The following is a 13,916-nucleotide window of genomic DNA, read 5'->3' as shown; positions in this document are numbered from 1 at the left end:
TTTCCACTTCACCCATTAACTCAAGGGGACATCCTTTCTGTTTTGCAATCCCAAGAGGAGGGCTCTAGAAGCTATAAAACAGATCAAGACACTCATTATACTACAAAAAGCATCCACGAAACTTCACAGAGCTGCTGACACGTATTGAGATTGTTATACTTCATTGTAAAAAATTCTGTTTCTACTGTGGTCAAGATGTTTGTGGATGAGCGGATTTTGACTCTGTTCAAAAGGAATGCCCACCACACACTGACCTACTGGAGTGTTTTTTTCAGCTTTGGACTGTGCATTGCCTTCCTCGGACCTACAATTTTGGACTTGCAATGTCAAACAAAGTCAACACTTAGTCAGATTACCTGGGTATTCTTTGCTCAGCAGTTCTGCTTGTTGATTGGCAGCTCTATTGGTGGTGTTTTTAAAAGGACGTAAGTATCATTCCCACAACTCTGCAGGTGTTTGTGGTGTGCATGAATAACCTGCCCCAAAAATATACCATCATAACCGTTTTTTTTTCTTTCTTAAAGGTTGTTCAGTGCTCTAGCTGCCTTATTTGTCTCTGCTCTCACCATCTCCATAATATTTGCCATCATCCCTCTGTGCAATAATGTTCTCGTGCTTGCCATCGCCATGGCTGTGTCTGGGTTTGCGATGGGCATTATTGACACCATCGCGAACATCCAACTGGTGTCCATTTATCAGAGGGACTCGGCTGTTTTCTTACAGGTAAACGAACCTGTATTCACATACATTTTATGTAGAAGTACTGACTTGATGGCATAAATAGCAGACAAAATTTTAAATATAATTCAGAGTAACCAAAATGTTTACATGGAATATTTAAGAGGATTATTTTCTGAAGTTATAAGCCAATTGTGTGATTAAAAACAAAAACAAAAAAAAACAAAAAAAAGTAATGTGTCTGGCTTTTGTCTTTACATTGTTGCAGGCTCTTCATTTCTTCATTGGGTTCGGAGCCCTGGTGAGCCCACTGATTGCAGACCCTTTCCTCTCAGAAACGGGATGTGGGAATCATACGGAGAATGGGACTCAGATCATTCATCATTTCAGGAACGTGCTGAGAAACAGTCCCATTGCAGAGCACAACATAACTCAGAGTGACCTGCCCCATGAGGGAGGGGAAGAGGAGTCCAATGTGCACTATGCTTTCTGGATCATGGCGCTTATCAATGTAAGACACTGAAAAGGTGTACAGGTGTAGAAGATGTACATTCAAAATTAACTTTTTTATAAAGTCGATTTTTCAGCTAATGGTTGAAAATGACAAAATTGGAAATATTATTCATGCATCCTCAGCTGCCCGTGCCCATTGCAGTCCTGTTCCTGATGTATCGGGAGCAGCTGATCCCATGCTGCCCCAGCAGCACACCTCGTCTTCTGGACAAAGATGAACTGGCAATGGAGAACCAGCAGGGGGCCGAGGGCTCTGATGTGGAGCAGAGGGAACATGAAGCTGGAGGTAAAGACATAGAGGAAGTGTTTTATTCAGGACTCCTGTTTTAAGATGAATAATGCACACTTTCTTCAGTGGATTTTCATTCGGTTGAGATGAAAAAAAGAAAATCACAATAAATGCCATTTCACATGCTACAATCTGTCATTTGTGACCTCATGCTCTGTTGCAGGTCATGGGGATATCTTTAGCTGCTGTCAGAATGATAACCTGCGCGGGCTGCCAGTATCCTTCTTCATGATTCATATCCTCGGTGGGATGGTGCTCTTCATGACCGATGGTATTGTGGTGAGTGAGTGAGGGCTGCAGATAAATAATATGACTAGTATTTCACTTACTACTACAACATAACATTTTATGAATTCATACAAGCAGAGCATATGAAAGAATCTGCCTTTTCCTTTCAGGGGGCATATGCCGGCTTCGTGTACACCTATGGTGTAGCACCACCTATATCACTGCCTCATAAGACAGCAGGTTACCTGGCGAGTATCTTTTGGGCAGCAATCACTGCTGGACGTCTGTTGTCCATTCCTCTCTCGTACCGTTTCCAGCCTGTCAGACTGCTCATGTTCAACCTGGTAAGGCTACATTATACATAAGACATGCACAATGAAACTTCAAGGTCAGACACATAATTCATAATACTCTCTGTTCTTTGTTGTTACAGGCAGGTGCTATTGTTACCGTCTTGATGCTGCTTATTTTCTACACCAGCAGCACATTTCTGTTTGCCGGGACATGTTTATGCGGGCTTTTCCTCAGCAGCATATTCCCTTGTATGCTCGCCTATACTGAAGACATCCTTGATTATCAGGGTAAAATGAATGTTTACAGCATAATAATTAGGACACAGTAATAGAATCAAAGCAAGAAGAGGATATAAACCATACATTTGTTCTTTTAAGGATGTGCAACATCAGTCCTGGTGACAAGTGCGGGGATGGGAGAGATGGTAATGCAGGTTCTGGTTGGCTCAGTAAGTCTGATGAGTATCTTTATTATTATAGAAAAAGAATGTGCCAAAGTAGAGAAATAGGCTTATAATTGCAAAAACAATTCCAGTAGAGATTTAGATTAGTGTTCAGCAGTTTAATGTTGCTATCTCATGCCCAGATTATCCAGACTCAAGGCAGCTACAGCTTCCTGCTGTGTGGAATGATAATCGCCTGCATTGGCTTTATCGTCTTCATTGGTCTCCTGCTGTTCCATCGAATGCACAGAAATTACCTCACAGGTACAGTATCAGCCAGCCCACTCGTACACTGCTGCCTCAGGTTTGTTTTTATTCATTTCACACTCCTCATCCCCCACTCGTACTACCTCTGCATCCCAACAGGAACATCAAAAAAGTCAGCCATGGTGGAGGAACCGGCAGCAGAGCAGAATGGATCTGCCAAAACAGAACAGAAAGAGGAGGCAGGAAGCAGCTGAGAAGGGCAGCAGCTGTGTTTTGTCCTTTACTGGCTACTGTAAGGGGTTGAGGTATTACAACAGTCTATCATCAAAGATGGAAGATCAAAGATGTTTTACCAAAGCCTCCTAAATGAACATTTTGCTGATGTACTTTAATTGTGAAAATTAGATATTTGCAAAGTAGATAAGGTGCTCCTGTTAGTTTATAGTTCAAACTAGTAGATTATTTTTCTCTAAATCACAGCGTTCATCAAATTGTAGAATCTGTTTTATATTGTATTATGATTTCCCAAACTATGATCATTTTTTTTCTGTTTTGTTGTTTTAATTGTAATATTTTGTTTTCATATTGTTTAATATGTTTTTGCATATATTTTGGCATATGTACATGGCATACTGTATACTATGTGTATTAAAATGGTTAATATGGTGAATATAGTGTATTATTGATTGAAAGAGACAATCCTGACACCACATTTTATAATTGACAACAAGGGAAAGAATGTGGATACAAACAACACACATGCAACAATTCAGATGTTTATTTTATTTGCTTTCAAACTTAACTAGTCCAAAGGACAGCCTCAGGTTTTACATTGTTAGACAGCCAATGTGGAAGGAAGGACTTTGTACTCAGAGAAGTTGGCCCCTGAGAACTAAGAACAAATGTAAAACAGAGTCATCCAGCCTTTGAACAGTTAACCAGTCAATCTATAACTTCAGCTTTAGGCCCAGTTGCAACAAGAACAGGAGGCGTCAAAGACCAGACCAGCAGCACAGTTCTGGAAGTAGGTCTTGCCGTCGCTGCAGTTGTAGTATTGGTTCTTGTCTTTTGGGTTAGGGTACATGCCACTGGCCTTCCCAGCACAGAACCCGCTGTCCATGCCACTGGTGCCAGAGTCTCCACCGGAGGAGCTTCCGCCACTGGAGCCACCTCCAGAGCTGCCTCCAGAGCTACTGCCGGAAGTGGTGCTCATTCCTACGATTGGAGGAAGTGGAGTGGCAGGAGGGGCGCAGGCTAAAAAACATGAATGATTATTTAATTGTTTTGTTTCTTCCGAGAACACTTGATTCACATCGATCACCAATGATAACCACTGAATGAATGCCTTACATGCTTGTTCCAGATTAAGGCCCTTTTTGAGAACGTTGATCAGTGGGTATTTTCCCTGGTTACAGAAAGTTCCCATGTAGTCATCCATGTCAAGGGTCCACACCATGGCACCTCCGAAGTTACTCTTTGTCAGCCAGTCAACCTGCAGACAGTCAGAAGGGGTGTTGTGGGAGGCATTTTGAGGTCAAAAACATCAAATTCATCAGAAGGCATTGACACAGGTGCCTTCCTAATCACATACTTATTCTTTTTCCTTTTGATGCATACTGCAGCTGCACTTATACATAATGTTGCATGCAACATGCATACATTTGATCCCTTTCAACTTTGACACTCCTGCCCATGTATATGCTGCACAGAGGATTTTTGGTCAGAAAGGCATGCTTGCTTGCATAATGTGAATGTGATCAGATGAAGTAGGACATACCTGTATTTTTGGCATATTGCATTTTGTATACTACATATTGGGACATATTTAGTATTGTTCTGGCATACTTAATACCCATAGCAGGGGGTATTTGAGTTAAAAAAAAAAAAAAAAAGAAGAAAACTAATAGATTTGCTCCTGCCTGCCAATTTCATTTACTGCACAGATGGAAAACTTTCACATTTTATCATGTTTAATAAGTCTTGACTCTTTATATAGATTGGGAAGCATCTTTAGCTTGGAGGTAATTGACAACAGCCAACAGATTGGACTGTCAAATGGTAAAACAAATATTCTGTGCAGTTCGGTTACCTTGATCTGGAAGCTCTTCATATTGTCATAGCCCACCCACTGGTTTCCCTTGTAGGCATATGGCACATCCTGGGCCTGGTTCCAAACCTCAGTGGCTCCATCTTTCAAAAAGCCGCAGATCTGTAATTTCACAAAGCAGTGCATTAATGACTAGCCTAAGAACTCATTCACTTCTTCATCCAGAGTCTGTAATACTGTGATAAAACAACCTGCTCTCTTATCAGGCGAACAGAAGAATATTAACTAACTGAACCGCCGTCAATATTCAAGCTCTTTCTCTTTTACTTTATTACAATGATAAGGAAGCGTACCTCAAAGTAAGCGAGTTCTCCAGCCTCCTGTGTGTACTTTCCTGGAGTTCCAGCGCCAGCAATAGCTGCTCCGACACCGTGGTTAGCAGGGTTTCTAAGAGTGAATGTGTTGCCATATGTTGGGAAACCAACAATCAGCTTCTCAGCTGGGGCGCCCTGGCTCTTCCAGTAGTTCATGGCATAGTCCTGGAAAGAAGGAATTGGAAATAGATGTGGCTCTGGAACTAGAAAGCTTTTGTGGATGCTTTAATGTAGTAGCAGATATATCTTGCATACTACAGTCACAACTTTGGTAAATACTCTGTTTCTGAGGATGTTTCAGTACTTACCACATTGAAATAGATGAAGCCACCCTGGTCCTCGGGGCCTTTGAACAGGGGACTACACTCGCCAGTCATGGGATCCCAGGAGCCATGGAAGTCATATGTCATGACGTTGATCATATCCAGAGCCCTGGGAGAGAAAAACAAGAGGAGAAGGAGTTACCACTGCAGCCTTAACAAGCTTATCATTGATCATGTATACTGAAAGGGTTAGATTGAGTTGTTTCGTACAACTGTGACTCATTATGTTGCTGTGAATAAGGTTAGAAATGCCACAAACATTGCTTCAAGTGCTTACTGGCCAAGCTTGGGAATCTGATAAGCAGAATCAATGGTGTCCTTTCCAGCCGACACAGCAGCAGACATCAGAAGACGAGCCCTGTTGCTCTGCTTGGCCTCCTTCTCAAATGCAGCTCTCATCTCCTGTTGAATGTCAACAGATATAAAATATTTAGTGTTAACTGAACTCCAGGATTCATAATCCATGATTTGTTACATGGTCAGGATGTGAGTTGTTTTGCTTTTATGTATATTTTATTCAGCACAGGGCACAGTGTAAAAAAACCCACAGGGATTTATTGTGGCCCAAAGAAATTGAGGCAAGCTTGAGCAGCTTTATTTGTTATGAGGTTTGAAATAATTCAAATTCTATTGAGGAAAAAAAAGAAAATAAATGGAGCGGTAAACCAGACACAACAAACAAACCTCCAGGAAAACAGAGTAGAACTGCTTGTCCTGATAAGCGCCTCCTCTGTTGGCTGGATACTCCCAGTCAATGTCAAGCCCATCAAACTCATACTTCCTCAGGAATGAAATGACTGAGTTGATAAAGGTCTGACGGTTGGCAGCACTCAACACCATATTTGAAAACCTAATGTAGGAACAAAAGAAATGTATTTAAAGAGAATATCACCACTTTTTTTAAATGCCAAGTCTGCAGATACCTGTCGTTAATCTCACCCTGCAGAGCCGAAGTTCCATCCTCCAACAGACAGGAGAGTCTTGAGGTTGCCATTCCTGCCAACAAATTATACATGTTACACTGCAGTGACAACTAAAAACACTCCTACTTTCCTAACCATGCTTTATTAGTGAAACTTCTTCTTCATCATTCTTTACGGAGCTAATTTCCATTTTATTTAAGAGGTAACATATTTTTCTTATGACTTACTTGTTCTTCAAGGCGTTGAACTGACCATAGAGCTCCACATCGTTCCACTCATAGGTTGCCAGTTTGCCGTTCTTAATGGTGGCGAAGGCATACAGAAGATGGGTACACAGGCATGGGTCGACGTCATTGGGCATATATATGGTGGGAGGTGGTCTGTACTGCGCCCAGTTCGTGAAGTAGCACGACAGGATGTAGGATGATCCTTTGATTGAAAAGAAATTTAATATTTACAGAGCAAACGTGTATTGCAATGCAATTTCTGACCATAAAAAGTAAATTAAACATGCATACTCTATCCCATATTCATGGATTGCTTACCAAGCTGCGCCTGCAGCAGCAGGGCCAGAGCTGTAAAATTAAAAGTCACATGTTATCTTTGAGAAAAAATACATTTATTGGAAAAATGCTCAAAACTGCCCTCTAAAGATTGTATATATCCAACTCCTGGAAATAGCAATTACCAGGAGACCACTGCTAGAAATACAAGAGAAAAATGTTTTTAAATACAGCAGCACTGACTTACCCGCCACAAACAGTACTTTGCCCATGACTACCTTGTACAAGGAGGTCATCTCACAGGTGCACTTGCTTTTATACACCTAGTTTGCTCAGACTTACTGAAAAACGGGACATCTGCCAAGACGGTGTTTATTTGCAAAAGATTGTTTCAGAGAAGATTATCAAATGTGCTCACTTAAGGAGTAATGTGTGATTACTTATCATGCTTACAAGCAGTTTCTCCTTGTGTGAAGGACTTATTTATTCAAACTAAACATAATACAAAGCAAATATAAAGCAGAACATATGCTTGGCTAGGCTTGTTTTAAAAGTAAAAAACAAACACCAAAAGAACACTGCAGAATTTTTCAGGAATTTGTTTGGAATTAGATACATTATATTTTACCAATTAGGCCTGACCTGCCAAAGGCTTAACACATATTGTTAGCTCATCATATCAGAAAATAAAACATTTTAATTTTTTAAGTGTATTATCTATGCATGCACAACAAAACAAGAGGAAAGACAGATGTTTGTCGATTTGACTAAAGTGCATGAATCTATGGCATCTTATTAAATATGCCTTTCATGTCACACAGTCAATTTGCTGTTGACATAACTCATTAGAAGTCAACTGGCATAAACAACGGGCAAAATTGCCTTTGAAAAACTGCTCCGACTGCAGATATGTGAGGATAAATATGTTTGACAACTCTAATCACGCTGAAAAGAGGATCGTGATATGTCATGAAGAGCGATTTTCATTAAAATGGAAAGCATTCACAAAGTAAATGGAGAACTTATCTAATCATTTTGCTTCCATTATAATGCAGCCTTCTTTATCTTTAATAGTTAATGTAATATTTAAAGAAAGATATGCTGGTGTCCGCAGAAAACACCTTGGCTGCTGGAAAGCCAGAAGAAATGCCGTTTGCTTTTCCAAAACAAACCTATCTGCTCTTCATGGCATGTCTCAAAATTGTAAATAGTTGTGCAATAAATGTCTGGTTGACATTCATTTACTCAGTGATTTTCCCACTTAAAAGTGAAAAACTGTCCAATTTAAGTTTTAACCAAGTTCTTTTCATCATGTCAGGAAAGTTTAGCACTTAAGATTTTTCCCCCCCAAGGTGAAAATCAAAGACTAATCTGTCACAGATCATAAATGTACTTAAATTATACATCAGCTCAGTACTAAAGGAAAATACACACACACACACACACACACACACACACACACACACTGTGACCTCATCCAATTTCAGCCTGAATATTCACAAACTTAAAATGTCTTTCACCAAGTAGTTGAGGCTATTTTGTATATATGTTCCTGCAGTAACTATCAGATAAAACTTTCACACGCATATCTTTAATAGGTTATGTACGCCATAGTTATGAAGGATGTTTTGAAAAACAGGTTTGTTGCTGTAGGTGTTGTAACCTTCATTCTGCTTTACTTACTCAGAGTCATGCGTCACCTACTTCTGTTTTTTCATCTGTGGGTTGACCTTAAAGGAAACATTCGTATCCAGCTTCCTTCTTAAACTCAGATAATCTTTTCATCTCTGCTTTTACCAATACTACAAATGAGTAAAAAGTGATACATTTACTGTTAACTTCACAGATTGTAATAAAAAGTGATGTTTTAAAATGTGCTGCATGAATCAGTGTGATCCTGTTGGCATGACAGTTTACCTGCATGTGAACTTTGTTATAATCTGAAACCACTGCTCTGTGACACAATCAGCTCAGATTACACAACCATAATATGTCTTTCATTGTGGTATTTGTTACATAAATATTTCTTTCATTACAGTTTATAGTTTCCTCATTCCATGGTATTATGACTATGTTTTGGCAATGCCAATTTAATTTGGACTGAAACCATTTCAAAGTACCATGGTAACATTTTGAATGTATTAATCACTTTGGATGTGCAATGTGTCATCATATTGTAATATTACTTAAAATTGCGACCTCCCTGACTTTCTTAGTTGCTTATAACAGACAGCAGACTGGTTTCTATGTAAAGGACTCTGGATGTGACGTTTATGCGTGAAAAAACTATCATTGGGCTTTTGATTCATCTTTGATTCACCTTCGTTGGTTTTGGAGATTGAAACCGACTATGAGCTGGCTTCCTTCCTATTGAATGCTTGCCTCTTTTTTTGTTTGCTTGCTAACATAATTACTCGCAAAAAATACTATATGAGTGAAGTATTTTAGTTGTCTATTTTGCCAAATCACTTCACCAGTGATCCATGATATTAAGGGGAGACACTACAGGTGAATATGGTATTTTAAAACGTAGAGATATCACTATGAAACTTCCCCAGTTTGTTATTAACATTAAGACTTTTTTTAACATTACAAGTTTTCTGAAATTGTATGTTTAGATATGTAAATGAGGCAGGAACTAATTTTCAGGAAATAAATTTGAACATATTTAACATATGAACATATTTTGTTGATATATTAGATTAGATTTACTGAAGAAAATTTGGATATCTCCTTTTATCATTTCATAAATCAGATAATATTGTCAAAAGCCATTTTAAAAAACAAAACAATTTCCGTCGTGTTTTTAGGAACAGTTATGTAAATCAAGTTATGCATTATATATAGACAAAGTCTACCTGTGTATGTAAGTAGCTGAAGTTAGATTTAAGTGAATTTGGGAGAAATCTACAGGCGCAAATGGATCAAATATAGTATAGGCTATATAGATTTCTACTAGCACAGCATGGCGGCCATAAGCTAAGCTAAGGTTAGCCAGCTAGCTGTAATTTTACTATGCAGGCAGTGACTTATGAATCTTCTTTCTTATATTCTTATAAATACTAAAGTAGAGCAGTTTGTCAGCTGTCACTGAGACAAAGTAATCAATAAAGATCAAGATGATGTAAAAAAAAAAAATAAGGTAGGCCTACAACATAAATTGAGATATCATTAGACATATAAAGTAAACTGCATGCACAGAAAATATCAAAGCCCATAGAAATAAATCTGAAAGCATAATCTTTTATGATAATACATGGCATCAGTTACATCATTATTAAGCTGTTAAAAAAAAGTACAGTTGTGCAAAATGACACAAAAAAAATTTCAGATTAGAGGAACTAAAGCCTGGGGAAGTACTCGGGCAAATGCAATGGAAGTGAAGCAATGGGGCAAGAGAAAATATTGTTTGTTTGTTCCACAGTAAATTGTTCCCATGGATGGATGGATAGGTGAAGAGATGGAGAGATTAAGTGATTAAGTGATAGATAGATAGATAGATAGATAGATAGATAGATAGATAGATAGATAGATAGATAGATAGATGGATAGATAGATTTCTCAAGACAGATTTCAGAAACAGAAAGACTGCTGCAATGCATGATTGTGAAAACACTTAAACATTCGTATTTGACTTTCTTCATGTGGTCATAATGAATCTTCTTTCTTTCCAAAAATGTAAAAAAAAAAATATAATAATAATAGGATAGACCCGAAATGATCAATACTGCAGGCCCAGACGTCCTCTGACAGTCTGGTCTTTAGTGCCACCTGCTGTTTCAGTAAATAAACTGGCCTATACAGTTTCCACTCTACCATACTGTATCCCACAAAGATGGACAACATACACATGAGAAACATTTATGTGTTTCTAGATCTCAACAGAATATCGCCATACAAACACAAGCCTACGCAAATAAACATTGCCTGAATCACATAAACCACCTCATTGCACAAGCTTATCACATGGGGAAATAAGAGGAAGCATAAAGCATGCAAAATATTACAAATTTTTGCTTCTGCTTCACATTGCTCTTTCAATTCCCATCATGAGGACCTCGGGGATTTCTCTTGGCTTCTTCAATGGTAATAACAGCATTTTAAAATACTGTAGCTGTGTAATGGAACTTGAAAAGAATGATTAAGGTATGTTTTTTGCACTTTGCAGCTCCAGTTCTCTGTCTCTTCTGCCTAACAAAGCATGCAGTGGACTCAGTCCAGTTGTCGGCACCAGAGGTGGTAACAGGAGTATACGGAGGATCTGTGACAGTCCCCTGTCAGTACGAGAGTCAGTTCAGAGATTACACAAAGTATTGGTGCAAAGGACCAATTTATGAGCTTTGTGAAATAGTGGCGAAAACACCCAGGATGCGACCGAGTGAAAGAATCTCCATTACAGATGATAAGGTGGCAGGAGTCTTCACTGTGACTATGACTTCTCTCAGAGAGAGTGATGAGGAAATGTACTGGTGTGTCATTGCCAAATTGGGAAGGAACTACCACACTGGTGTCAGGCTCAGTCTCTCCCACACAGGTATAGTTCACCTGGGTTAGCCCAGACATGTCATACACTCTAACCTCTAAACCTCCTTTTTGAAAAATGATATTATCTGCCTTAGAATCGTGTTGATATGTTCTTAATATCTGTCCTTGAAGAATTGTGTTATTTTAATGTGTGATCAAGCTTAAAACAATTTTAAACATTATATACATGATTGTCACTAGCACTAATAGCTCATATTGCACTATACCTTGATTGTTTGCTTTTACTCTTCCTGTAAGTCACTTTGGATAAAAGCGTCTGCTAAATGACTAAATGTAATGTAAATGTAAATGTATACAAAAAGTTTCAAGCTAACATATAAAATAGACTTTGATTTTAACATAGTATGTTCAGAAACACATTTTTTTTCACTCTAGGAAACAAAAAAAGAAAGAATATGAATTATTTCTGGGGATGGGAATTGATTTGGGGATGAAAAGTAAAGATTTTGTTGATCCCAAAAGCTGTTATAGATTCTGCTTATTGGTCCGATTTCCTATTGATTCCTGATCAATTTTCTGCACAGAGAAAAAGTCGGTTTTGACAGGATTGACAGCATTAATGTGTATTGTCTCTGAGTCTGAACATGCAATAGAAACAGTAGAGAAAAGGCACCAAGTGACTCAAGTGTGCAAAGCTCCATTGTTAGTTTCTAAAATTAATAAAATGAGAATATTTGTACAACATTGTTTTTCATTTAGGAAACATACCATCAATGATAAAATTAAGTGATATGCTTGGTGGCATATGTGTCTGGTGTATTGGTCAGCTTGGAGCATATTCCCAAATGGAACCAGTTCCTATTTCCTAATCCATCCCTTATTATTTCACCTATTATATTTCTAAAACAAATAAAGCCTTAGACAAGAGATATTCTTATTGCTGTAGGTTTGCTGTTACTCAATGGGGCAGAAGGTCTGAGAGCTTTATTACATAATTTACAAAACACATTGAATAATTTTATAGCCTAATTGAAATGAGCAATTCCATCTTCTCATGGGGTGAAGGTGATATAGGAAGCCAACACCTGATATGTACTCAACATTGACTATTGGACTCATATGACAGTTAGTAAACAAATTTCCAAGGACACAGGGTCAGTAAATGTCATTTGTTGACTTTTAATGCAAAGTGTTCTTTTCCCAGTGATAACAACAGCCAATCCATCACTGGTACTGGATCAAGATGAAATAAGGTGAGAAGAGTCTTCAGGGACAATATATTGTAATTTCCATAATGTCATTCAGTGAAATATTAATAAAACATTAACTAGTGTGTCTAAAAATAATATACCACCAACAAAAGAAGGTATTTCTCATCTCCAATGTGTTTGTTTGTTTTTACCAGTTGGTGGGCAGCTCTGCGTTGGATCCTTTTTATATTTATGTTGTGTTGTGTGGTATCAACACACATCGCTGTGTGGAGGATAAAGGCTGCAAGGAAAATACAGCTGCGACAAGAATCTCAAGAACAAAACTCAAACATCTATGCTGAATTATGAACTCATTCATGCTAAGGCTACAAAACTATTCTTCCAGAGGATGTTCTATCAGTCTGTAAATTAAACCAAGAAATAATGCAAGTGGAATAAGTGGCTTTTTCGGCCTCTAGTATGGAAATGATAAAAAATCTAATTAATTTCAGTGCCAGGACCTGATAACTATGGGCCCAACTTTTGAATATATAATCAGCTCAAAATGAGCACCTCTGGAGGACTGGGGCTCTTGGCTTTCATCTAAATTATTTGCAAATCTTATATGGACTGTCATAGAGGTTGATGTTCTTCAGGGGTGTACTTCAAAGATCTGAATCCATGCAGAATAAAAATCTCTTCATGCATTATTGATGGCCAAACTCTTGTGAAATCCTGCTTTTAAATGACAAAATGTGGACAAATAATAAAGTTGAATGGTGGTGATGTCCAGCTTCACATTTTGTTAATCTAAGAAAGGATCACAGATGTAGATTAGACCTAAATCTTAGGCATGCAGACACATACACTCCAAAACAGGTTTTCTTGGTTTCTGCTACTTAACCTTTTTCTGCACATTTAAACCAACAGTGTAGTGCAGTGTCAAAAAACCTAAAATATTCCGCATATTTTTACATTACGGTATTATTCAACTTTTCAATGACATGCATGCTAACAAGAGCCATTCCCACTTTACCAACTATACCTACTACTTCAACATCTTCTGAAACATTCAAGTCAGCATTGCAGTGTTGTGTCAGCTTTTCAGCAACCAGCAATCACACTGTATTTTCTTCAGAAATTGCATTTTCTAGTTATTTTTATTAGTAATTATTAGAAACCTATAATATGCAATAAAGTCTTCACTTAAAGGCTTATAGCTAAGTAGCTGCACAAACAAAAACAAACAGCAAATGCATTAAACTCAGGTATTTTGTTGTGAATTCTACAGATTTTCATAGTTTTGTGTTTGCATTGACCAGCTCAGCTAAATGCATCACTTAATTTCTGTCTCTGTTCAATTTAAATCAATCAGTCTTTTCAAATACAGGATAGCCGTATGTGCAATGTGGGAGAGGTA

The 13,916-nt window shown here is 38.1% G+C and overlaps 3 protein-coding genes across 3 annotated transcripts; 2 read left to right on the top strand and 1 right to left on the bottom strand.

The window, feature by feature from the left end:
- Positions 1 to 131: 131 nt before the first annotated feature.
- On the top strand, positions 132 to 3,301 carry LOC131972246 (major facilitator superfamily domain-containing protein 4B-like). Its single transcript, XM_059334043.1, has 10 exons — positions 132 to 425; positions 525 to 723; positions 947 to 1,189; positions 1,315 to 1,477; positions 1,644 to 1,759; positions 1,879 to 2,052; positions 2,142 to 2,289; positions 2,380 to 2,450; positions 2,588 to 2,708; positions 2,811 to 3,301. Exons 1-10 carry the CDS (start codon positions 196 to 198, stop codon positions 2,903 to 2,905), a joined length of 1,560 nt encoding a protein of 519 aa, XP_059190026.1. The 5' UTR covers positions 132 to 195; the 3' UTR covers positions 2,906 to 3,301.
- A 153-nt stretch (positions 3,302 to 3,454) lies between these two features.
- On the bottom strand, positions 3,455 to 7,093 carry LOC131971762 (acidic mammalian chitinase-like). The gene is made up of 11 exons (XM_059333350.1): positions 7,069 to 7,093; positions 6,864 to 6,893; positions 6,546 to 6,747; positions 6,335 to 6,391; positions 6,080 to 6,245; positions 5,673 to 5,797; positions 5,381 to 5,504; positions 5,052 to 5,237; positions 4,741 to 4,860; positions 4,002 to 4,143; positions 3,455 to 3,905 (listed from the first exon to the last, which is right to left on the bottom strand). Exons 1-11 carry the CDS (start codon positions 7,091 to 7,093, stop codon positions 3,613 to 3,615), a joined length of 1,470 nt encoding a protein of 489 aa, XP_059189333.1. The 3' UTR covers positions 3,455 to 3,612.
- A 3,777-nt stretch (positions 7,094 to 10,870) lies between these two features.
- Positions 10,871 to 13,169, top strand: LOC131971559 (CMRF35-like molecule 3). Its single transcript, XM_059333068.1, has 4 exons — positions 10,871 to 10,907; positions 10,990 to 11,355; positions 12,511 to 12,559; positions 12,712 to 13,169. The coding sequence occupies exons 1-4, from the start codon at positions 10,871 to 10,873 to the stop codon at positions 12,863 to 12,865; spliced, it is 606 nt and encodes a 201-aa protein (XP_059189051.1). The 3' UTR covers positions 12,866 to 13,169.
- The last annotated feature ends 747 nt before the right edge of the window (positions 13,170 to 13,916 follow it).

The sequence above is a fragment of the Centropristis striata genome, chromosome 5 (genome assembly GCF_030273125.1).
Source record: "Centropristis striata isolate RG_2023a ecotype Rhode Island chromosome 5, C.striata_1.0, whole genome shotgun sequence".
Taxonomy (NCBI): domain Eukaryota; kingdom Metazoa; phylum Chordata; class Actinopteri; order Perciformes; family Serranidae; genus Centropristis; species Centropristis striata.
This window is presented reverse-complemented; position numbering and strand designations above follow the sequence as displayed.

What these genes read in the sequence shown, in the direction of transcription:
- LOC131972246 (XM_059334043.1), top strand. Translation starts at nt 196, where the DNA reads ATGTTTGTGGATGAGCGGATTTTGACTCTGTTCAAAAGGAATGCCCAC. An exon ending in GGATCATGGCGCTTATCAAT is followed by an intron (nt 1,190 to 1,314) that starts GTAAGACACTGA and finishes ATGCATCCTCAG; the next exon opens with CTGCCCGTGCCCATTGCAGT. An exon ending in TGCAGGTTCTGGTTGGCTCA is followed by an intron (nt 2,451 to 2,587) that starts GTAAGTCTGATG and finishes TCTCATGCCCAG; the next exon opens with ATTATCCAGACTCAAGGCAG.
- LOC131971762 (XM_059333350.1), bottom strand. Translation starts at nt 7,093, where the DNA reads ATGGGCAAAGTACTGTTTGTGGCGG. An exon ending in CAGATTCCCAAGCTTGGCCA is followed by an intron (nt 5,505 to 5,672) that starts GTAAGCACTTGA and finishes TTTCTCTCCCAG; the next exon opens with GGCTCTGGATATGATCAACG. An exon ending in GAGAACTCGCTTACTTTGAG is followed by an intron (nt 4,861 to 5,051) that starts GTACGCTTCCTT and finishes GTGAAATTACAG; the next exon opens with ATCTGCGGCTTTTTGAAAGA.
- LOC131971559 (XM_059333068.1), top strand. Translation starts at nt 10,871, where the DNA reads ATGAGGACCTCGGGGATTTCTCTTGGCTTCTTCAATG. An exon ending in GCTCAGTCTCTCCCACACAG is followed by an intron (nt 11,356 to 12,510) that starts GTATAGTTCACC and finishes TTCTTTTCCCAG; the next exon opens with TGATAACAACAGCCAATCCA. An exon ending in CTGGATCAAGATGAAATAAG is followed by an intron (nt 12,560 to 12,711) that starts GTGAGAAGAGTC and finishes TGTTTTTACCAG; the next exon opens with TTGGTGGGCAGCTCTGCGTT.